The sequence below is a fragment of the Ahaetulla prasina genome, chromosome 6 (assembly GCF_028640845.1).
Source record: "Ahaetulla prasina isolate Xishuangbanna chromosome 6, ASM2864084v1, whole genome shotgun sequence".
Classification (NCBI taxonomy): domain Eukaryota; kingdom Metazoa; phylum Chordata; class Lepidosauria; order Squamata; family Colubridae; genus Ahaetulla; species Ahaetulla prasina.
The window spans coordinates 106399590-106425300 of record NC_080544.1 but is presented as its reverse complement, the minus strand read 5'-3'; the positions used below and the strand labels follow the sequence as shown (position 1 = coordinate 106425300).

The window sequence follows — 25711 nt, the reverse complement described above, 5'->3', positions numbered from 1 at the left end:
TCCAGAGCCTCCAAAGACTGATAGTAATGAGGCAGAGGAACAGGAGGAGCCTATTCCTAATGCACACATGAGAAGAGCTGCCAGAAGGCAAGAGCAGCTCAAGCAAAGAGGACAACTCTTTGACAACAGCTAATAAAGCTCCCCTGATCTGCGATCTTATTCAGGGGGAGTCCGCGGACCTTATGGGCATTACGGAGACCTGGTTGGGCCCGGAGGGGGGGTGCCCCTTGTTGAGTTGTGCCCTCCAGGTTTCCGAGCATTTCATCAGCCGAGGGCCCAAGGTAGGGGTGGGGGGGTGGCGGTTGTTATTAAGGAAGATCTAGAGCCGAGGGAGGCCACTGTTCCTCAGATTGCTGGCTGTGAATCCCTCTATGTGAGGTGGGGCCATAGGAATCAGTTGGGCTTGTTGATCGCGTACCTGGCTCCTTGCTGCGTGACCACAGCCCTGCCCGAGCTGTTGGAGGTACTGGCTGCTGTGGCGGTTGAGACCCCCAGACTTATAGTCATGGGGGATTTCAACTTGCCATCAGTTGGCTTGTCATCGACGGCAGCTCGGGAGTTCCAGGCTTCCATGACGGCCTTGGACCTGATTCGAGTAAATGATGGCCCTACGCACACGGGGGGAGGCATGCTGGATCTGATTTATATCTCTGGACAGTGGTTAAATGATCTGGTATTAGATGATTTAGTAACAGAACCAATGTCATGGTCGGATCATTTTCTCCTTCGCCTAGACTTCCGAACCGCCATTCACCACCGCAGGGAGACGGAACCTATACGGTGGTTCCGTCCCAGGCGCCTGATGGACCCTGAGAGGTTCCAGACGGAGCTTGGGCCATTCCCTGAGGATCTGGCCCACGGCACGACTGAGGAACTGGTCGTGGCCTGGGAGCGGGCCGGGGCCCTGGACCGTGTCGCGCCTTTGCGCCTCTGACCCGCGAGATCTCGTCCGCCCCTTGGTTCTCCGAGGGGCTGAGGGAGATGAAACGCCGGAGAAGACGCCTAGAGAGCACCTGGAGGTCCAGTCGCCCGAGCGGATCGGACACTAGTTAGGACCTATTCTAGGACCTACCTAGTGGCAATGAGGGAAGCGAGGCGCCCACGCCCACCCTCATTGCGCCGGCAGATAACCGCCCGGCCGCCCTGTTTGGTGACCCGCCTCTCCTACATCAGGAGGTGCGGATGACCCTTGCAGGACGAGCCGAGGAGTTTAGTGGTTATCTATACGATAAAATCGCTCAGCTGAGGGACGGTCTGGACCGAATTTGGGATGATCCAAGCGAGGGAGAGGAGGCACGCCTTGTTGAGCACATTTGGGATGAGTTTGACCCTGTGGCTCCCGAGGACGTGGACAGGTTGTTGGGGAGGCTTCACGGCACGACATGTTTACTGGACCCGTGCCCTTCCTGGCTGGTACTGGCCACTCAGGCGGTGACACGAGGCTGGCTCCAGAGGATTATCAACGCTTCTTTGTTGGACGGGGTTTCCTGCCGCCTTGAAAGAGGCGGTGGTGAGACCCCTCCTTAAGAAGCCCTCTATGGACCCAGCTATTTTGGGTAATTATCGTCCAGTCTCCAACCTTCGCTTTGTTGCGAAGGTTGTAGAGAGTGCCGTGGCGACAGCTACCCCAACACCTGGATGAAGATGTCTATCTAGACCCGTTCCAGTCCGGCTTCCGACCCGGATACAGCACGGAGACAGCTTTGGTCGCATTGGTGGATGATCTCTGGAGGGCCAGGGACAGGGATATTCCTCTGCCCTGGTCCTATTAGACCTCTCAGCGCTCGATACCATCGATCATGGTATCCTGCTGCGCCGGTTGGGGGATTGGGAGTGGAGGCACCGTATATCGGTGGTTCTCCTCCTATCTCTCTGACCGTCGCAGACGGTGTTGACAGGGGGCAGAGGTCGACCGCGAGGGCCTCACTTGTGGGGTCCCACAGGGGTCGATTCTCTCGCCTGCTGTTCAACATCTACATGAAGCCGTTGGGTGAGATCATCAGTGGTTTCGGGTGAGATACCAGCAGTACGCTGACGACACCCAGCTGTACTTTTCCACCCCGGACCACCCCAATGAAGTTGTTGAAGTGCTGTCCCGGTGTTTGGAAGCTGTACGGGTCTGGATGGGGAGAAACAGGCTCAAGCTTAATCCTCCAAGACGGAGTGGCTGTGGATGCCGGCACCCGATTCAGTCAGCTGCAGCCGCTGCTGGCTGTTGGAGGCGAGTTACTGGCCCCAAAGGATAGGGTGCGCAACTTGGGTGTCCTCCTGGATGATCGGCTGTCGCTTGAAGACCATTTGACGGCCGCTCCAGGAGGGCCTTCCACCAGGTTCGCCTGGTTCGCAGTTGCGCCTTCCTTGATCGGGATGCCTTATGCACAGTCACTCATGCGCTCGTTACCTCTCGCTTGGATTACTGTAATGCTCTCTACATGGGGCTCCCCTTGAAGTGCGCTCGGAGGCTTCAGTTAGTCCAGAATGCAGCTGCGTGGGTGATAGAGGGAGCTACGCGTAGCTCCCATGTAACACCGCTCCTGCGCAGACTGCACTGGCTGCCTGTGGCCTTCCGGGTGCACTTTAAGGTGTTGGTTATGACCTTTAAATCGCTCCATGGCTTAGGACCTGGGTACTTACGGGACCGCCTGCTGTTACCACACGCCTCCCACCGACCCGTACGCTCCCATAGAGAGGGACTTCTCAGGGTGCCGTCCGCCAAACAATGTCGGCTGGCGGCCCCCAGGGGAAGGTCCTTCTCTGTGGGGGCTCCCACACTCTGGAACGAGCTTCCCCCGGGTTTACGCCAAATACCTGACCTTCGGACATTTCGTCGCGAACTCAAGACTCATCTTTTTATCCGCGCGGGGCTGGCTTAAATTGGGATTTTAATGTTAAATTTATTAATTTTAAATAGGGTTTTTTAGTATGGTAAATTTTAATCATTGGGCTAATTTAAATAAGTTTTTTAAATCGTATTTTAAACTTGTATATTGTATTGTCGGTTTTATTATGCCTGTACACCGCCCTGAGTCCTTCGGGAGAAGGGCGGTATAAAAATCAAATAAAATAAAATAAATAAATAAATAAACTCAGAAGTAGGGCCAAGAGATGATTGGCCCCTCCCATAAGGCTTAAAACAGACTAGCAACAGCATTTGAGCTTTGCTGGAAAACAACGTTGTAGCTGCGTCTTCTGCTGCGTCTTCTGTTTTGTGTGCGTCTTTGTTTTTGTGGCTTCTGGACGTTTGCCAGGAAGGGCCTTTGGCAGTTTGCCTAACTGGACTAAAGTTTGTTAGATAACTGAGAAATTTGTTTTGGGAGGCATTCGTTTTATTTTGAGTTGAACGACTCTGGGAATGAAGTAATTCCCAGCTGTTCGAATAAAGTTTGTTTTTTCCACGGTCTGAGTTTATTACTACCTACTTCGGTCTGGGTCACAACACGTGATAGCTTGGTGACTAAGACACTGAGCTTGCCGATCGAAAGGTCAACAGTTCAGTGGTTCGAATCCCTAGTGCCGCAGAACAGGGTGAGCTCCTGTTACTTGTCCCAGCTTCTGCCAACCTAGCAGTTCGAAAGCATGTAAAAAAAAATGCAAGTAGAAAAATAGGGATCACCTTTGGTGGGAAGGTAACAGCGTTCCATGCGCCTTCGGCGTTGAGTCATGCCGGCCACGTGACCACTGAGACATCTTCAGACAGCGCTGGCTCTTCGGCTTTGAAACAGAGACGAGCACTGCCCCCTAGAGTCAGGAATGACTAGCACAGATGTGCAAGGGGAACCTTTACCTTTACCTTAAGTCAAGGACTACCCAGTACTTGAAGTGCACAAAAACGATATTTTTTTTTCCTGACTATATTCATGACAAAAGCTCAGAAACCCTGCAAGGGGAAGAGTAGCCAAGATGAATAAGTCCCAGGAACTCCACATTGTCACTTACTGTCACAGCTTCTCCGGACTGTGATAAGCCCAGCTAACTTCTGACGGACTCCACCGTCCACCTCTGCGGTCATCCTCAGCTGTCCTTGTGCCAGCCAGTCCATCTCCCGACTCCCCAATCCCATCAGCACCTCTGCAAAATCGGAGTCCTGGGAAAACGACAGCGAAAGCAGGAAAGCAAACAGCAGCAGCTTCACTTAAGTGTTCCCAACGTCACTCCAATCAGGGTTTTTTTAAAAAATGTAGGCTTACCTGCAAGGTGACATTAGCCAGTACCTGCCTGAGGACATTGTCCTGGTGTAGGATTTGCACCCTTAGAGGGATCTGATTGGATTCTGTAAGAAAGCGGAGAGACAATTCATGCTATATAGGTAGTCCTGGACCTATATAAAGCATTCCTTTAAGGACCATTTGAAATTATGTTTGCGCCGAATTTTTTTTTTTACAATCGGTCCTTTCACTTGCAACCGTCGCAGGATGTCCATGGCTGCATGATTGCAGTCCGGTTACTTGGCAACTGGCTCACATTTCCGACCACTGCAGCATCCCAGGGTTAGAACAATGAATCAGCGGAACAGCTTGCCTCCAGAAGTTGTGAATGCTCCAACACGGGAAGTTTTTAAGAAGATGTTGGATAACCATTTGTCTGAAATGGTGTAGGTTTCCTGCCTAAGCAGGGGGTTGGACTAGAAGACCTCCAAGGTCCTTTCCAACTCTCTATTCTATTCTATTCTATTCTATTCTATTCTATTCTATTCTATTCTATTCTATTCTATTCCATTCCATTCTGAGGTGTCTTAATGCATGGACCGGATGGGCACTTGCCCTGAGTCCTTCGGGAGATAGGGCGGTATATAAATTTGAATAAATAAATAAAATAAATAAATGGGCCCCACAAGCATAGGGGCCCCATACTTATCTGTGTATGTTAACCCTTCAATGCACCTTGTTTCATATAAATACAGCAACATATTTATTACATTTTACTGCATTTTTAAATACTAATATGCAAATATATGTTTAATTTTATCGGCCATTTACATTTTTATTCCTGTGAGTAGTTGTCGTAGGGGCCCCAGTACACTGCTTTGCCCGGGGACTCATAATGCTGCTAAGACGGCCCTGATTCTATTCTGTTCTGTTCTGTTCTGTTCTAATTCTATTCTGTTCTGTTCTATTCTATTCTACTCTATGTTCTGTTCTGTTCTTATTCTATTCTATTCTATTCTAGTCTAGTCTAGTCTGTACTGTTTTGTTCTATTCTAATTCTGTTCTTTTCTTATTCTGTTCTGTTCTGTTCTAACTCTGTTCTAATTCTGTTCTGTTCCTGTTCTATTCTATTCTATTCTATTCTATTCTATTCTATTCTATTCTCATTCTCATTCTATTCAAATCTGTTCCTATTCTATTCTATTCTATTCTATTCTATTCTATTCTATTCTATGTTCTGTTCTGTTCTTATTCTATTCTATTCTATTCTATTCTAGTCTAGTCTAGTCTGTACTGTTTTGTTCTATTCTAATTCTGTTCTTTTCTTATTCTGTTCTGTTCTAACTCTGTTCTAATTCTGTTCTGTTCCTGTTCTATTCTATTCTATTCTATTCTATTCTATTCTATTCTATTCTATTCTATTCTATTCTCATTCTCATTCTATTCAAATCTGTTCTTATTCTATTCTATTCTATTCTATTCTAATTCTATTCTATTCTTATTCTATTCTACTCTATGTTCTGTTCTAACTCTGTTCTAATTCTATTCTACTCTATGTTCTGTTCTGTTCTAACTCTGTTCTAATTCTGTTCTGTTCTGTTCTATTCTATTCTATTCTATTCTGTTCTATTCTATTCTATTCATTCTATTCTATTCTGTTCTATTCTATTCTATTCTATTCTAATTCTATTCTATTCTGTTCTATTCTGTTCTGTTCTGTTCTTTTCTTATTCTGTTCTGTTCTAACTCTGTTCTAATTCTGTTCTGTTCCTGTTCTATTCTATTCTATTCTATTCTATTCTATTCTATTCTATTCTATTCTATTCTATTCTCATTCTCATTCTATTCAAATCTGTTCTTATTCTATTCTATTCTATTCTATTCTAATTCTATTCTATTCTTATTCTGTTCTACAATTTAATTCACATTTGGTCTTTAACTATCTCTTTGCGATAGACATATCCCATGCAAAACTCTGGCTGTAACCCACTGGGCTGGACTGGTTTAATCTTCACTAACTGGCTGAGAGAATTTTTTCAGTCGTGACTCGCTGCCTCCCCTGTTGGCCTTGCTCACTTTTGTCAGCCGACTCCAGAAACCCCTTAGTAACCAGGACAAAATGCAGATTATTCTCTGTGTCACTCAGGGTCAGCATAGCGATGCCTCCCATGTTAAGGGGAGTCGGGTCCACGGAGGTCAAGATGGCGCTGAAAGTCTCTGAAACAACAGAAGAGATATAAGACCTTTATTTTAATGGGGTCAGTGGCAAATTCAAATATCTGGAGGTAGTTAGAAATTGGGATTACAGACACCATCATTTCTTATTTTCTTTTCATTTTGAGGGTTCAGGGTCGCATATGTAACTATGGGTCTATTCCCGTGTTCTGAGACTTATAAGGTAGTTTGTGAGACAAAATAAACTCATGTCAGCCCACAGGACAAACCAGGTGAGGAGAAAGACCTGACAAGAAACATTAGAATTCTACAACATTGCTATAGTATTAATATATTAAAATGGTAAAGCAGCATTTTTTTCTTCTGTCTCTCTTTCACACTAAAGTCAGGGAAGCCAAGGCAACCTTGAGTTTCTTTCTCACACATTTCTGTTTTCAAAATAGTTGTTTTATTATTATTATTATTATTATTATTTTTTAGATTTTTATAGCACCCTTCTCCCAAAGGACTCAGGGCGGTTTACAGCCAAAAATAAGAACACAAGCAATGTACAATTAAAACAAAATTTAAAAACTTATTATATAATTGGCCGAAAATTTAAAAACATTTAAAATCTAAAAACCCTTAAAATTCATCTAGAAATTTAAAATTTAAAAATTAAAAATTTGAAATTTAAGCCAGCCCCGCGCGAGTAAATAAATACGTTTTCAACTCGCGGCGAAAGGACCGAAGATCAGGCACTTGGCGCAAGCCAGGGGGAAGTTCGTTCCAGAGGGTAGGAGCCCCCACAGAGAAGGCCCTTCCCCTGGGGGCCGCCAGCCGGCATTGCTTGGTGGACGGCACCCTGAGAAGTCCCTCTCTGTGTGAGCGTACGGGTCGGTGGGAGGCATGAGGTAACAGTAGGCGGTCCCGTAAGTACCCAGGCCCCAAGCCATGGAGCGCTTTAAAGGTAGTGACCAAAACCTTAAAGTGCACCCGAAAGACCACAGGCAGCCAGTGCAGACTGCGCAGGAGTGGTGTTACATGGGAGCCGTGTGCGGCTCCCTCTATCACCCGCGCAGCTGCTTTCTGGACTAACTGAAGCCTCCGAGTGAACTTCAAGGGGAGCCCCATGTAGAGAGCATTGCAATAATCCAAGCGAGAGGTAACAAGAGCATGAGTGACCGTGCATAAGGCATCCCGATCAAGGAAGGGGCGCAACTGGCGAACCAGGCGAACCTGGTGAAAAGCTCTCCTGGAGACAGCCATCAAATGTTCTTCAAACGACAGCCGTCCATCCAGGAGAACACCCAAGTTGCGCACCCTTTCCATTGGGGCCAATGACTCGCCCCCAAAAGTTTCTTAATTTTTCACTGCCATTTCTACAGCAGTGATATCCAACCCTGGCAACTGTTAAGACTTGTGGACTTCAACTCCCACAATTCCCCAGCATGGTTGGCTGAGGAATTCTGGGAGTTGAAGTCCACAAGTCTTCAAGTTGCCAAGGTTCAATATCCCTGGTCTACATTTTGTGAGCTTGGAACCAAATCTAATCAACACCCTAAATTTCAACATTCAAACACGGCCTTCATCACTGTAGGTCCCATCAAATATCTTGAACTACAAGTCCCAGGATACTTGGCAACAAGATCCCAAACTAATGGAAATTCTGGGAGTTGTAGTTCAATACATGGAAGAAAAGAAAAGCCACGAAGCCAGAGTAGGTCAAGTTCAACCCTTATTTAAGTTGTCTAAGTAGATTGAGATGATATCAGGGGTCTCCAACCTTGGCATCTTTAAGACTTGTGGACTTCAACTCCCAGAGTTCCTCAGCCAGCTTTGCTTTGCTGGCTGAGGAATTCTGGGAGTTGAAGTCCACAAGTCTTAAAGTTGCCCAGGTTGAAGTTCCTTGTTCTACATTAAGGGTGCCTTATCCTTTGAACCAGCTTTGCAGACTCTTTTTTTTTGTCACATGAAAAGTTAAAAACTTCCCAGTCTTGAAAAAAATTCCCCAGGATAACCCTGGTTACCTAAACCATAGTTTACCTGCAAAGAGGGCCCGATGCTTGACAATCTGGCCTTGAACCTCCCCTGCAGGATGAGTCTGGGTGATCAGGGTTATGCGCATTTGATCCACCTTCAAGAGTCGGATGGAAGCCTTCTGCAAATTCCGCCACATGCCACAGATCTAGAAAAGAAGAAGAGGCGAGGTATGGATGGATACCTAGGGCCGCCAAACCAATAATCAAGGTTCATATTGCACTGCAGGAATGTCAAACTTGATTTCATTGATGGCTGCATCAGGGTTGCGTTTGACCTTGGCGGGGGGCAGGGTGGGAGTGGCCAGGGTGGGTGTGGCCAACACGACGTCACTTGTGTCTAGTGCGCCGGTGGCATCCCAAGCCCTCTGTGTCAGTTTTGGAAGGCAATTTTCTTTTTGCTTCTTAACTGCCACATATTTTAGCTGGGGAAGTTGGGAGGGGGTTGTTTTTGGAGTGGTAGAAAGTTAGTCATAACAACATTCTGTATTCAAGGACTTTTGCCTGCGTCTGATGGAGACTGCCTGAAGATTGTATCCAATTGAGTGTGAAGAGTTGTTTGGACAGTGTGATGAACTTGTGGGTATGGGGCAGGGCTGTGAACTGTCAACTGGGTGTGGAAAACCAGGAAGCTTTCCGTTTCGGGTTTTCCCAGCTGTGTGCCAACATGACATCTCTAATAAATTGGAACTTTGAGGAATCTCATGCCTCAGAGCTTTATTTCGTTGGGGGTGTTCCTTGGAACCCTGACACTCTGCCAGCAAAAACGGGCTCTCGAGCTCCGTTTTTGGCTGCAGTGGCTTCCTGCAACCCTCTGCCAGCAAAAATGGAGCTTGGGAGGACCACCCACAGCCATCCCGAGATCCGTTTTCACTGGGAGAGGCACTGCGGGCCGATCCATTGATGTTTCCAGGACAGCCCCATGGGCCAGATCTAAGCACCCGGAGGGCCGGATTCGGCCCCCAGGCCTTGAGTTTGACATCCCTGATATATAGGGTCTCCTGCTTAAGCAGGGGGTTGTGTCGTGTCCCACTCCTCCGCTGACGGCCGGGTCAGGGAAATCCGAATCAGGCGTGCCTCTGCAGCTCTGCCAAAGTCCTAGCAAAGTCCTCAGGGCAGGCAGGAGACCAGAAAGTGACTTCAGCAAGATATGTTTAGACTTTGCCTGACTCAGAGAATGCCAGAAAGCAGGTCCTTTATATAGGCCATGGGGTGTGGCTCCATGACTCAGCATTTATCCAGACCTGCCCCTCCCTTCCTTCTGTTGCCTCCGTCTATCAAGTCTTCTGACGCAAGGGTCACTCCAGTCTGCAGCTGTTGGCAATTGACCTCCCTCAGGCTCACATGCTGTGGAGGAGGGGGAGGGGTCTAGTTGCTCCGTTTGCCTGGGCATGGAGCCAGAGCTGGGGGCTGGAGATACTTCCTCCTCTGCAGCCTGTCTGGGCATGGAGCCAGGGCTGGGGCCGGGAGGCATATTAGGACATTCCTCCGTGTTCGGAAGCAGATAAGAGGACCCTGGCTGTGGTGAGATCGGACGAGACACAACAGGTTGGGCTAGAAGACCTCCAAGGTCCCTTCCAGAGCTATGCTGATTGATTGTGGTCCACTTACCATACCATCTTGGAAGATGGTGCCCTGTTGTATAGGATGTTCGAAAAGGACCGTCCCATCTGGCTCCAAGAAACGGACGCGGATTGGTTGGCTCAGCCTAGACAAGAAACAGAGGATGTGAGTAGAAATTAACACTTCAGCAACAGAAATATTCAGATGGATGGATGGATGGATGGATGGATGGATGGATGGATAGATAGATAGATAGATAGATAGATAGATAGATAGATAGATAGATAGATAGATAGATAGATAGATAGATATAGATAGATAGATAGATAGATAGAGATAGATAGATAGATAGATAGATGTAGATATAGGTCTTTGGTTATTCGGGTTTTCTCCCGCGTAAAATTGGAAGTGTCTTGGCGACGTTTCGACGAAGTCTCATTCGTCATCTTCAGGGTTCAGCTTCGTGCACAAAGCTGAACCCTGAAGATGACGAATGAGACTTCGTCGAAACGTCGCCAAGACACTTACAATTTTACGCGGGAGAAAACCCGAATAACCAAAGACCTACAAACACCCGCGAAAACCTCAGAAAACAAATAGATGTAGATGTATAGATATGTAGATATATAGATGTAGATATATAGATACTAACCAGAGCATATAAAACATTTGCTAGACCAATTCTTGAATACAGCTTGACTGTCTGGAACCCATACCACATTTCTGACATCAATACAATTGAACAGAAATATTTTACAAGAAGAGTTCTCTACTCCTCTGAATACAACAAAATACCTTAAGCCACCAGATTTGAAATCCTGGGTTTAGAAAATTTAGAACTCCGCTGCCTTTGACATGACCTGAGTTTAACTCATAGAATCATCTATTACAATGTCCTTCCTGTCAAAGACTACTTCAGCTTCAGTCGCAACAATACATGAGCAAACAATAGATTTAAGCTTAAAGTGAATCGCTCCAATCTTGATTGCAGAAAATATGACTTCAGTAACAGAGTTGCTAATGCTAGGAATACACTACCGGACTCTGTGGTCTCTTCTCAAAATCCCCAAAACTTCAACCAAAGACTATCTACTATTGACCTCACCCCATTCCTAAGAGGTCTGTAAGGGGCATGTATAAGAGCACAAATGTGCCTACCGTTCCTGTCCTATTGTTTTCCTTCGTTATATCCAATTAATATAGTTATTACATACTTATGCTTATATATATGATTATATATTGTAAATAAATAAATGTATAGACTGTATATAGATATATAGATATATAAATATATAGAAATAGATATATAGATATAATAGATATAGATTTGAGTTTCCTGAAATGGTACCCAACATCAAGAAAGGACTTCCAAGTGTTGAAGTCACTTTCCAAAAATTGAGATTATAAATAGTCCTCACTTTATGACCACCACGGAGCCCAAAATTTTGTTGCTCAATGAGGAAATTTGTCCAGTGAGTTTTGCCTCTTTTTACGACTTTTTTTGCCACATTTGTTAAGTGAATCACTGCGGTTCTTAAATGAATAACAGGGTCGTTAAGTGAATTTGGCTTGCCCCCGTTGACTTTGCTCCCTCAGAAGGTTGCAAAAGAGGATCCACGTGACTCTGGGACCCTGCAATCGTCATAAACGTGAGTCAAGCCAAATAGAACTTACAGTGACCATGGGGATACGGGAGCGGTCGTAATTCACCTTTTTCGGTGCCGTTGTGACTTTGACCAGTCACTAAATGAACTGTTGTAAGTTAAGGACTGCCTGTGATTTCTCTAGCTATCCATGTTGTGTCTGCGCCCACCGAGCCGGGCCCCCTGCCAGAAAGTGACTTGGAAAGTGAGGGGGAAGGGCCGTCAGGACTTACCTCAGGAGCACCGGCTTCCCTGGCTCAGCTCCAGGAGCCAGAAGCAGGCCAGGTGGAGGAGATAACGAGGCCTCCATCTCCTGACTCTTCCCTCCCCCCAGGCCAGGCCTCCAGACCCAGCTGATGGCAATCAGGCCTGGCTGGACCCTAGGTTTCGTAGGCAGGAGAGGCGGGAACAACAGAAGCAGGGGTGGGGCAGGCCTAGGAAGTGCTGAGTCATGGAGCCACACCTCACAGGATATAAAACCAGCGAGGGCTGCTATGCCTCTTCGTAGCAGGCAAATCAACTGCTTGACTAGAGCTGAAGTACTGTTCGTTGACTCATCGGCATCAAGGGAGATAACAGAGACACTTGGCAAACGCTCGCTAGTTTGCTGCCAGAGTTGATAGTGCCGGCTAATTAAGTCATCGCTCGGACTGAGGCGAGGGGGACAGAACAATCCATCTGAACATCAAAAGGTGTTAATGCTAGTATCTGCCTACCATACCGAGGTGAGAACACAGCTGGTCATCAACTTACGACCATTCATTTCATGACAGTATTGAAAAGTTAGACCAGTATGGAAAACGGTGGCTTATGATCAGTCCTCGTCCTTATGACTGTTTGCAGCCCCCGCCCAAAGTCATGTGATCAAAATTAGGGCCCTTGGCAACCCACATGTAGTTACAACAGTTGTAGGTTCTTGAGGTCACGTGATCAGCCTTTACCAACTTCCAGGGGCTTCGGAGAAGCTAAGTCAATGGGGGAAAGCCGGATTGGCTTAACAACGGGCTGATTCGCTTAACTGCAACATTGGGTGTGACCCTCCCCTTAACAAGCGCCTGACTTGAGTGATGGAAATTTCAGTCCCAACTGCAGTTCTCCGTCGCTCAGCGAAGAAGTTAATTTTGTAAAGCTTCTTTTCGAAAACATTCAGCGGGACACCGAATTTTCACGGTGACTTTCGAACTCGCTAAATATATATAAATAAATATATCAATTTATATTGATATATTGACCATCAATTGTGTTGTAAATGTTGTACCTTGATGAAGGTATCTTTTCTTTTATGTACACTGAGAGCAGATGCACCAAGACAAATTCCTTGTGTGTCCAATCACACTTGGCCAATAAAAATTCTATTCTATTCTATTCTATTCTATTCTATTCTATTCTATTCTATTCTATTCTATTCTATTCTATTCTATTCTATGAAACAAAAGCAGTTTTATCAATAATAATAATAATAATAATAATAATAATAATAATAATAATAATAATAATAATAATAATAATAATAATAATAATAGGCTGCACTTTCAGAGAGGCCCAATTGCTTCTAAAAAAAAAAAGTTAAGAACAAACAGCCCTCCCTCGTCTCACCAACCTTCCCCCCCTCCATGTGAATCTTTACATAAATAAAGGAAACGGTGATTTGGCAGCCAAAAACAATTCCTTTCCACGCTTCTCCCCCCCCCCCGCCCCATCCAACTCCCCCCCACCTCGCCCCAAAGGCAGAGGGAGCATCTTGGCTTCTCCAGGGTTGAGAAGCTGTCATGTTTTTGGCCTTGCCGGGAATCATAACAACCACGAAGGCTGCTCTGGGGGAATCAAGCGCACACATTTGGAAATTACTCATCACTCGGCTATGCAAAGGGTTGGAAAAAAACAGAGGAAGGGGGGTGGGTGTCCCTCCACCGAGGAGAGGCTGGGTGCCTCGCAGTTCATGCAGCAAGCAGATTTTGCAATTGCAGGAAGGAAGGTTAAATCAATCAACATCGGTACTCCCCCCCTCCTCCCTCCTTTTCCTTCCCCAGCCACGCACAAGGCAGAGAGACAAAACCCTATAAAAACCTCCCCCGTTTTATTTGGAGAAAGACTTGAGTATGCAGAAGTATGGGACCATAAAGCCCCCAAACTGTTCGTTGGACCATGAACCCCCTCCGTTCCGCTCCCTCCTCCCTCCTGGCTTGCCAAGTTGCATTCAGTCATCCTAACTCTGTGAGATAGCTTTGGACCAGGGATGAAACCGGTGCAAAGCCAGGCTAGAATTCCCCGGCGCCTGGCGCCTGGCGTTTCGTAAAGTGACTGGAGAAATACCAGCTGCTTATCGCAAATGGACTGCAGAGTACAAGGGAGAAGAAACGGACGCGGAGAGGATAGTAGCTGTACTGAAACCCAAGGAAGAGTTTGGCATTTATCTTATCATGGACTAGCTGGGTGCTTCGCTAAGGAACTATGTGACTGGGCTTGATAAATTGACACTTAAAGTCTGGCACTTAATGTAGAATGTGTAACTGTAGCATCAGAGCGTGTTGATTTAAGGCAATTGGCAGTTGGAACAGAGTTCTTTTCAGGTGGGGAGGGGGAGCAGAACGTCTAGCTCCTTAGCATCAGAGTGTGTAAATATAGAATACTGTATATGAAATACTAATGATCTGATCGTCATTTTGAAAAATCCTTTCTTAGCGAGCACCTAGAAGCCAAGAGGAACATACATGCCAAATTTCAAGTTTGTAGACTTTACGGTTCTGGAGATTTTGTGATGAGTGAGTGGTATTTGGCTTTATATATATAGATACATACATCTGTGTATTCTGTTAAGCATGGCCAGCTGGGGAATTCTGGGAGTTGAAGTCTTAAAGTTGCCAAGGTTGGACATTCCATGGATGGCTTCTCCCTTGCTGAAGTTGTTAAAACCAGAGCTGGGTGGCCACTGTTCACAGATCTTCATGGAGATGCCTACACAGATCTTCATGGAGATGACCCGGAGAGTTCAACTAGATTACCTCTGAAGTCCCTTCCAATACATGCATTTTATGATTCTTTGGTTTGTCTTGTATGTCACTGGTTGGGTCTGGCCTCTTACGGTAAATTCCTCCACCTCATTCCTATAAATCTAAGGGGGGGGAGGACATCAGAATAATAGAACAACAAGAGTTGGAAGGGACCTTGTAGGTCATCTAGTCCAATCCCCCACCCAAACAGGAGACCCTACACCATGGCAGTCTGGTATCTTCTTGAAAACTTCCAGTGATGAAGCTCCCACAACTTCTGAAGGCAACTTCTGTTCCATTGGTTGATTGTTCTCACTGTCAGAAAAGTTCTTTTTAGTTCTAGGTTGAACCTCTCCGTGTTCAGTTTCCCTCCATTTTTCCTTGTCTAGCCTTCAGGTGCTTTGGAAAACAGCCTGACCCCCTCCTCTCTGTGGTAGCCCCTCAAATATTGGAACACTGCTACCATGTCATCCTTGGTCCTTCTCTTCACTAGACTAGCCATGCCCAGTTCCTGCAACCGTTCTTTGTATCTTTTAGTCTCCAGTCCCTCCGATCATCTTGGTTGCTCTTCTCTACACCCTTTCTAGAGTCTCAACATCCTTTTTTTTATAGTGTGGTGACCAAAACTGGATGCAGTATTCTAGGTGTGGTCTTACTAAGGCTTTATAGAGTGGTGTTAGTACCTCGCTTGATCTTGATTGTATCCAGCGGTGAAATCCTCTGACATCTGCTACCGGTTCTTTGAGTCTGCTACTGAGTGAGCACTTTGTACGTGCATCCACACTTTTCACACATGCATGCCTGAGGCACGCCCACACAGTGCTAAAAAAGGAACCTTTTGAAGCCTTCCAAGTCTGCAAAGGTAAGTAGAACAGCGAGCGGATGGGGGCGGGTGGGCGGGAATCCACTGTGCCACGCAATTTAGATTAGCTAGAAAGCAGGAAATCTGAGGATTCTAGCTAATATAAATCACAGGTCACAGCTGATCGTCACCCAGCTGATCGTCGGAAATCGCGATTCGCCCGAACCAGTAGCATTTTTTACTACCGGTTCGGGAGAACCGGCCTGAACCGGTAGCATTTCACCCCTGACTGTATCCCTGTGTTAATGCAATTTAGGATTACATTGGCTTTTTTGGCTGCCGCCGCACACCATTGGCTCCTATGTAGCTGGTTGTCCACTAAGACATCAGATGGAGACGCGACTGAGGCTCACCCACCTTTCATAGTTAATGGAGAAGATCAGATGCAAGTGTGTGAGAGTGAACCTGGCTTTCGCCACCGCACTGGTGGCAGCCCCCCTCGGATCTGAGCCCCCGATCAGCAATGCCACAAAATCTGAGAAGCAAAAAGGAGAAGTTGGTGTGATTTTACATTGCATGCAACCTGGAAATAAATTCATTTATTTATTATAAATTCATTCATAAGTGTTGTACCTTAGAATTCTTGATGAACGTATTTTTTCTTTTAGGTACACTGAGAGCATATGCACCAAAGACAAATTCCTTGTGTGTCCAATCACGCTTGGCCAATAAAAAATTCTATTCTATTCTATTCTATTCTATTCTATTCTATTCTATTCTATTCTATCCTATCCTATCCTATTCATAATTCTTGATGAACGTATCTTTTCTTTTAGGTACACTGAGAGCATATGCACCAAAGACAAATTCCTTGTGTGTCCAATCACGCTTGGCCAATAAAAAATTCTATTCTATTCTATTCTATTCTATTCTATTCTATTCTATTCTATTCTATTCTATCCTATCCTATCCTATTCATAATTCTTGATGAACGTATCTTTTCTTTTATGTACACTGAGAGCATATGCACCAAAGACAAATTCCTTGTGTGTCCAATCACACTTGGCCAATAAAAAATTCTATTCTATTCTATTCTATTCTATTCTATTCTATTCTATTCTATCCTATCCTATCCTATTCATAATTCTTGATGAACGTATCTTTTCTTTTATGTACACTGAGAGCATATGCACCAAAGACAAATTCCTTGTGTGTCCAATCACGCTTGGCCAATAAAGAATTCTATTCTATTCTATTCTATTCTATTCTATTCTATTCTATTCTATTCTATTCCATTCCATTCCATTCATTTATTTATTATTAAAATACAGGGAGTCCTTGACTTACGACTGCTCATATAGCGAGAATTCAAAAGTTATAATGGAGTTTCCAATCCAGATTTGAAATTCCGACAGAGGGAGGGTTCTCGTGGTCATGTGACTGTATAGGCAGTCCTCAATTTACGTCCACAATTAAATCCAAGACCGATGTTGCCAAGTGAGAAAAGTGTTAAATGAATTTTGCCACATTTTTACGACTTTTCTCACCACATTTGTTAAAGTGAATCGATGTAGTTGTTTGAATTAGTAACACGCTTGTTAAGTGAATCTGGCTTCCCGATTGACTTGGGCTTGTCAGAAGGTCGCAAAAGGGGTTCATATGACACCCCCACACACCCCCCACCAGGAGACTGTTCCCGTCATAAATATGAGTTAGTGGTCAATCACCCGAATTTAAATCACACGATCACGGGGCAATGCTGCAACGGTCATAAGTGTGAAAAATGATCGTATAGTCACCATTTTCGGTGCCCCTGCAACTTCCAACGGTCACTAAATGAGCTGTTGTAAGTCAGGGACTACCTGTACTTTAGATGCTCGGCAAAAAAAAAAGGCCTCTGGTGGCTCAACAGACTAATGCAGTCTGTTATTAACAACAGCTGCCTGCAATTACTGCAGGTTCAAGCCCCACCAGGCCCAAGGTTGACTCAGCCTTCCATCCTTTATAAGGGAGGTAAAATGAGGACCCAGACTGTTGGGGGCAATAAGTTGACTTTGTATATAATATACAAATGGATGGATTGATTATCTACAAAATAGATATCAGATTAAGAAATATCAGATTGCCTTTGAATAATTAGAAAGTTATTTTATGTAATGGGGAGGGGGTTGGGAGATGAAAAGCTTTGGATGTGGTTATTTGGATTGGAAGGGAAAATTTTATTCTATGTTTGGTTTATGTATAACAATACCTTGTGATTGACCCGGGAAGCCGGGGTGGGGGGAGGGAGGGGGAAGGGTTGTTTGTTTGTTTTTGGGAGGGAGGGGGGAAAAAGGGGGAAATGTTTTTGTTTTTTTAAAACTTTTTCAATAAAATATATATATATATATACAAATGGATGAAGACTATTGCTTGACATAGTGTAAGCCGCCCTGAGTCTTTGGAGAAGGGTGGGATATAAATGCAAATTTAAAAAAACACAAAAAAAACGGACTGCAAATACAGCTGTTGGCGGCATCCCATAGTTTTGTGCCGATTTTGCCAAAATGCAATAGCAGTAGCACTTAGACTCATATACCGCTTCACAGTGCTTTACAGCCCTCTCTAAGCGGTTTACAGAGTCAGCCTATTTGCCCCCTTCAACAATCTGGCTCCTCATTTGACCGACCTCGGAAGGATGGAAGGCCGAGTCAACCTTGAGCCGGTCAGGATCGAACACCTGGCTGTGGGCAGAGTCGGCCCACATGCGTTTCATTTCGCTTAGCCTGAAATGAAACGCGTGCAGGTGCACCTCGACGTACGACCAGAATGGAGTCCCAAAATTTATACCGCCGAGCGAGAAATTGGTTACGTGAGTTTTGTCTCGTTTTATGACTTTCCATGCCAGTGTTAGTTATGAAGTGAATCCCTGCAAAAGTTAAGTTAGCAACAGGGTTGGTGAAGTGAATCCGGCTTCCCCATTGACTTTGCTTGTCCGGAGGTCACGTGACCCCAGGACACTGAAACCGTCATAAATATGTACCAATTGTCAAGGATCCGAATGTAAATCACATGACTGCAATGGTCACAAGTGTGAAAAATAGCATTAGCAACAGCACTTAGACTTATATACCGCTTCACAGTGCTCTACAGCCCTCTCTAAGCGGTTTACAGAGTCAGCGTATTTACCCCCAACGATCTGGATCCTCATTTTACCGACCTCGGAAGGATGGGAGGCTAAGTCAACCCTAAGCTTGGCGAGAGTCGAACTGCTGGCAGTGAGTTGAATTACAGTGAGGGCCACGGTGTGGCTCAGGCTGTAAGAAGCCTGTTATTAAAACACAGCTGCCTGCAATTACTGCAGGTTCAAGTCCCACCAGGCCCAAGGTTGACTCAGCCTTCCATCCTTTATAAGGTAGGTAAAATGAGGACCCAGATTGTTGGGGGGGCAATAAATTGACTTTGTAAATATACAAATAGAATGAGACTATTGCCTTATACACTGTAAGCCGCCCTGAGTCTTCGGAGAAGGGCGGGATATAAATGTAAACAAAAAAAAAAAATTAGCCTGGAATACTGCATTCTAACCACTGCGCCACCACAGCTCATGGTCATAAGTCACTTTTTCAAGGGCTGTTGTAACTTCAAACGGTCACTAAACAACCTATTGTAAGTCCAGGATCACCTCAGTATCTCTGGAAAATAAAAGTCTGTAATACTACATCCTGTGGTTACACGCAAAAACACGCACCCTGGAATCTGGGCACCGCCTCACCCATACCTATCTGGCTGTCATCTCGGATCAAGTCCTGAGAGCTGAAGTAGGCACGGTCGTTGTAGTTCCTGTGTAAGCCGTCTTCTTTCTCCTGGGAGTATTCCATCTTGTCCAACAGCTGCTCAGATCTCTTCTCCGCGATGTTGGCGGGGGCTGAGCGAAGGAGAACAGGAAGAGATTTGAAGCGTCAAAAATAAGAGCCAATCCATATGCAGCAGGGGTGAAATCCAGCAGGTTCTGACAGGTTCTGGAGAACTGGTAGCGGAAATTTTGAGCAGTTTGGAGAACCAGTGGTGGAAATTTTGAGTAGTTCAGAGAACTGGCAAATACCACCTCTGGCTGGCCTCAGAGTGGGGTGGGAATAGAGATTTTGCAATATCCTTCCCCTCCCACACTCACCAAGCTACGCCCACCAAATCACACCATGCCCACCAAATCACACCACGCCCACCAAGCCACGCCCACCGAACTGGTAGTAAAAAATTTGGATTTCACCATTGTATACAGGTAATCCTCGACTTACGACCACAATTGAGTGCCCCCCCATTTATGTTGCTAAGCGAGACATTTGTTAAGTGAATTTTGCTCCATTGTACAATCTCCCCTGCCACAGTTGCTAAGTGGACCACTGCAGGGGTTAAATTAGTAAAACAGAACTTGAACCATGGGACACAAGAAGAGAAAAGAACTTATCTTTCGGGTTTAATGGAAAAAAGATTTGGGGACAAAAGTTTGATGATATATATATATATATTGATGGCAGCAAAACAACTTTATGTACAAAACGGATGGAAGAATGGCTGCAAAAGCTGATGGAATTAGCAGAAATGCCTAAATTGACTGCTTTGATCTTAAAAAAACCCCACACAAGTATTTTTGTTTCTATTTGGAAACCGTTTCTGGACTTTGTGCTTCAGGTGGGGAAAAAATGAACTGTTGATTTGGGTTTTAGTGATTAGATAGATTTGTTGTTATAGAAATGGCTCGTTTATACTATGATGTTAAAGTAAAAAAAGTTATAGTTTGATGTTACTGTCTTATTCTACGGCACCAGAGGGAGTCGGGCGTCAAAACTTCTTCTCTACACTTCTCCCTTTCCCCTTTCCTCTCCTGTTTTCCTACTGTTTGCTTTTGCATTTTGCATTTTATTTTATAAACTAATAAAACTTAAACATAAAAAAGAAGAGAAAAGAAAAGAAAAGAATGCAAGATAGAATGACAAGACAATATCTATTGTCTATGTACCATTTCTGACAAGTGGCTGTCCAATCTCTTCTTAAAAACCTCCAGTGTTGGAGCATTCACAACTTCTGCAGGCAAGTTGTTCCACTGATTAATTGTTCTAACTGTCAGGAAATTCCTCCTTAGTTCTAAGTTGCTTCTCTCCTTGATTAGTTTCCACCCATTGCTTCTTGTTCTACCCTCAGGTGCTTTGGTGAATACCTTGACTCCTGCTTCTTTGTGGCAGCCCTGAGATATTGGAAGACTGCTGTCATGACTCCCCTACTTCTTCTTTTCATCAAACTAGACATGTTCAGTTCCTGCAACCGTTCTTCATATGTTTTAGCCTCCAGTCCCCTAATCATCTTTGTTGCTCTTCTCTGCACTCTTTCTAGAGTCTCCATGTCATTTTTGTATTGTGGTGATCAAAACATGGATGCGCTTGGAGAAAATCTGACGGCTCCTGACACCCAAAATGATTTTCTCTTCAAAATAAAAGACCCCTATATCCTTCTTCACAGTTTACACGTGTGCAGCCAGGCATACAAGAGAATAGAGATGCCTATTAAAAACTAAATTTGATAAAAAAAAAAGATATCTGATCCTACATATACTGTGGGAGCCACGAGGGCTCCTCTATCATCCGCGCAGCTGCATTCTGACTAACTGTAGCCTCCGGATGCCCTTCAAGGGAGCCCCATGTAGAGAGCATTGCAGTAATCCAGGCGAGACGTCACGAGTGCGTGAGTGACCGTGCACAGGGCATCCCGTCCAGAAAGGCGCAACTGGCGTACCAGGCGAACCTGGTAAACGCTCTCCTGGAGACGGCCGTCAAATGGTCTTCTAAAGACAGCCGCTCATCCAGGAGGACGCCTAAGTTGCGCACCCCTCCATCGGGGCCAATGACTCGCCACCGATGGTCAGCCGCGGATTTAGCTGACTGTACCGGGATGCCGCATCCACAGCCACTCTGTCTTGGAGGGATTGAGCTTGAGCCTGTTTCTCCCCATCCAGACCCGCACGGCCTCCAGACACCGGGACAGCACTTGATAACCGTTGGGGTGGTCCGCGTGAAAGGTACAGCTGGGTGTCATCCGTATACAGGTAATCCTCGACTTACGACCACAATTGAGTGCCCCCCCATTTATGTTGCTAAGCGAGACATTTGTTAAGTGAATTTTGCTCCATTGTACAATCTCCCCTGCGACAGTTGCTAAGTGGATCACTGCAGGGGTTAAATTAGTAAAACAGAACTTGAACCACGGGACACAAGAAGAGAAAAGAACTTATCTTTCGGGTTTAATGAAAAAAAGATTTGGGGACAAAAGTTTTATGATATATATATATTGATGGCAGCAAAACAACTTTATGTAGAAAAAAGGATGGAAGAATGGCTGCAAAAGCTGATGGAATTAGCAGAAATGCCTAAATTGACTGCTTTGATCTTAAAAAAACCCCACACAAGTATTTTTGTTTCTATTTGGAAACCGTTTCTGGACTTTGTGCTTCAGGTGGGGAAAAAATGAACTGTTGATTTGGGTTTTAGTGATTAGATAGATTTGTTGTTATAGAAATGGCTCGTTTATACTATGATGTTAAAGTAAAAAAAGTTATAGTTTGATGTTACTGTCTTATTCTACGGCACCAGAGGGAGTCGGACGTCAATACTTCTTCTCTACACTTCTCCCTTTCCCCTTTCCTCTCCTGTTTTTCCTACTGTTTGCTTTTGCATTTTTGCATTTTATTTTATAAACTAATAAAAACTTTAAACATAAAAAAAGAAGAGAAAAGAAAAGAAAAGAATGCAAGATAGAATGACAAGACAATATCTATTGTCTATGTACCATTCCAGACAAATGGTTGTCCAACATCTTCTTAAAAACCTCCAGTGTTGGAGCATTCACAACTTCTGGAGGCAAGTTGTTCCACTGATTAATTGTTCTAACTGTCAGGAAATTCCTCCTTAGTTCTAAGTTGCTTCTCTCCTTGATTAGTTTCCACCCATTGCTTCTTGTTCTACCCTCAGGTGCTTTGGAGAATACCTTGACTCCTGCTTCTTTGTGGCAGCCCCTGAGATATTGGAAGACTGCTGTCATGTCTCCCCTACTTCTTCTTTTCATCAAACTAGACATGTTCAGTTCCTGCAACCGTTCTTCATATGTTTTAGCCTCCAGTCCCCTAATCATCTTTGTTGCTCTTCTCTGCACTCTTTCTAGAGTCTCCATGTCATTTTTGTATTGTGGTGATCAAAACATGGATGCGCTGGAGAAAATCTGACGGCTCCTGACACCCAAAAATGATTTTCTCTTTCAAAATAAAAGACCCCTATATCCTTCTTCACAGTTTACACGTGTGCCAGCCAGGCATACAAGAGAATAGAGATGCCTATTAAAAACTAAATTTGATAAAAAAAAAAAAGATATCTGATCCTACATATACTGTGGGAGCCACGAGGGCTCCTCTATCATCCGCGCAGCTGCATTCTGGACTAACTGCAGCCTCCGGATGCCCTTCAAGGGAGCCCCATGTAGAGAGCATTGCAGTAATCCAGGCGAGACGTCACGAGTGCGTGGTGACCGTGCACAGGGCATCCCGGTCCAGAAAGGCGCAACTGGCGTACCAGGCGAACCTGGTAAACGCTCTCCTGGAGACGGCCGTCAAATGGTCTTCTAAAGACAGCCGTTCATCCAGGAGGACGCCTAAGTTGCGCACCCCCTCCATCGGGGCCAATGACTCGCCACCGATGGTCAGCCGCGGATTTAGCTGACTGTACCGGGATGCCGGCATCCACAGCCACTCTGTCTTGGAGGGATTGGGCTTGGGCCTGTTTCTCCCCATCCAGACCCGGACAGCCTCCAGACACCGGGGCAGCACTTGATAACCGTTGGGGTGGTCCGGCGTGGAAAGGTACAGCTGGGTGTCATCCGCATACAGCTGATACCTCACGCCGAAACCACTGATGATCTCACCCAGCGGCTTCATGTAGATGTTAAACAGAAGGGGCGAGAGGATCGACCCCTGCGGCACCCCACAAGTGAGGCACCTCGGAGCCGACCTCTGCCCCCCTGTCAACACTGACTGCGACCGGCCGGAGAGATAGGAGGAGAACCACCGATAAACGGTGCCTCCCACTCCCAATCCCTCCAACCGGCGCAGCAGGATACCATGGTCGATGGTATCGAAAGCCGCTGAGAGGTCTAATAGGACCAGGGCAGAGGAACAACCCCTATCCCTGGCCCTCCAGAGATCATCCACCAACGCGACCAAAGCCGTCTCCGTGCTGTAACCGGGCCGGAAACCGGACTGGAACGGGTCTAGATAGACGGTTTCATCCAGGTGTAGGGGAAACTGATATGCCACCATACTCTCTACAACCTTCGCCGCGAAGCGAAGGTTGGAGACCGGACGATAATTACCTAAAACAGCCGGGTCCAGGGAAGGCTTCTTAAGGAGGGGTCTCACCACCGCCTCTTTCAAGGCGGCCGGAAAGACACCCTCCACCAAAGAAGCGGTCGTAATCGCCTGGAGCCAGCCTCGTGTCACCTCCTGAGTGGCCAGCACCAGCCAGGAGGGGCACGGGTCCAGTAAACACGTGGTGGCATTCAGCCTACCCAACAACCTGTCCATGTCCTCGGGAGCCACAGGGTCAAACTCATCCCAGACAATGTCACCAAGACCACCCTCGGGCACCTCACCAGGGTCACCGCAATTTTGGTCCAACCCGTCCCGCAGCTGAACGATTTTATCGTATAGATAACCGTTAAACTCCTCAGCACGTCCCTGCAGCGGGTCATCCCGCTCCCCTGATGAAGGAGGGCGAGTCACCCGGAACAGGGCGGCTGGGCGGTTATCTGCCGACGCAATGAGGGAGGAGGCGTAGCAACGCCTCGCTTCCCTCAATGCCACTAGGTAAGTCCTAGTATAGGACTTCACTAGTGTCCGATCAGCCTCAGAACGGCTAGACCTCCAAATGCTCTCTAGGCGTCTTCTCCGGCGCTTCATCCCCCTCAGCTCCTCGGAGAACCAAGGAGCCGGTTGGGACCTGCGCCGGGTCAGAGGCCGCAAAGGCACGACACGATCTAAGGGCCCCGCGCCCGCTCCCAGGCCGCAACAAGTTCCTCAGACGTGCCGTGAGCCAGACCCTCAGGAATGGCCCAAGCTCCGTCCGAACCTCTCAGGGTCCATCAGGCGCCTGGGACGGAACCAACGCATCGGCTCCGTCTCCCTGCGGTGTTGGATGGCGGTCAGAAAGTCCAGGCGAAGGAGAGAGTGATCTGACCATGACAAAGGTTCGATGACTATTTCCTGTAAGTCCAGATCTCTCAACCACTGACCAGAGACAAAAATCAGATCGAGTGTACCACCCCCCGTGTGGGTGGGGCCATCAACTACTTGAGTCAGGTCCAAGGCCGTCATGGAAGCCGTGAACTCCCGAGCTGCTGTCGATGACGAGCCGGCAGATGGCAAGTTAAAATCCCCCATGACTAAAAGTCTGGGGGTCTCAACTGCCACCCCAGCAAGCACCTCCAGGAGCTCGGGCAGGGCAGCTGTCACGTAGCAAGGAGCCAGGTACGCGACCAGCAAGCCCATCTGACATCTATGGCCCCACTTCACAAGGAGGGATTCACACCCGACAATCTGAGGCACAGTGGTCTCCCTCGGCTCCAGACTCTCCCTAATCACAACCGCCACCCCCCCACCCCTGCCCTGGGCTCTCGGCTGATGGAATGCACGGAAACCTGGTGGGCACATCTGTACCAGGGGCACGCCCCCTTCTGCGCCCAACCAGGTCTCCGTAATGCCTATAAAGTCCGCGGCACCCCCCTGAATAAGATCGTGAATTAGGGGGGCCTTATTGGCCACGGACCGTGCATTACACAGCACCAGCCGAAGGCCCAGGCTCTGAGGGTCTTGACTATCCGGGGAACGGGAGAAGTCTGGAGGCTCGGGGCGCGCGATCGCCTGCAAGCATCGAACGCGCGCCCCATATGATCCGAGCCCCGCCCGCCAAATCTGCCCTCCCCAAACCGTGCAAATAGCACCACCTCTACCAATGGGACCTGAACTCCCCCATAACCTTCGGACCTATTAACTCACCGCCATGAGCATGCGAGGAACTGATACCCCACCCGCGGGTTTCCCCAACACCCGCCTACCCTCCCACCCCTTAAAATGCCCTATCTAAAACCCCAAAGGCTCTTCCTCTTCGCATGCCACCTCTGTGGATCCCAAGATCCGTCATTGAGGCCGGCCCTTGGTAAAGCAGGCCATTCCTGCGGCGGGGCACTGCAGGCAAGAGCTCCTGTACCGAATAGCAAAGGCGAATCGTGCATTATTCTCCCTTTCCCCTTTCCTCCCCTGTTTTTCCTACTGTTTGCTTTTGCATTTTTGCATTTTATT

General features: G+C 46.4%; 1 protein-coding gene across 1 annotated transcript in view; it reads right to left on the bottom strand.

Annotated features, from left to right (window-relative positions):
- Nucleotides 1–25711, bottom strand: part of CHRD (chordin) — an 85554-nt gene that overhangs the window by 42827 nt on the left and 17016 nt on the right. Inside the window, exons 4-10 of the mRNA XM_058189079.1 lie at nt 19097–19243; nt 15754–15871; nt 9950–10046; nt 8346–8487; nt 6222–6362; nt 4188–4270; nt 3937–4084 (exon numbers count right to left, since the gene is read on the bottom strand). Of these exons, the coding sequence (XP_058045062.1) occupies nt 3937–4084; nt 4188–4270; nt 6222–6362; nt 8346–8487; nt 9950–10046; nt 15754–15871; nt 19097–19243 (876 nt within the window). The remainder of the gene's footprint in view (nt 1–3936; nt 4085–4187; nt 4271–6221; nt 6363–8345; nt 8488–9949; nt 10047–15753; nt 15872–19096; nt 19244–25711) is intronic.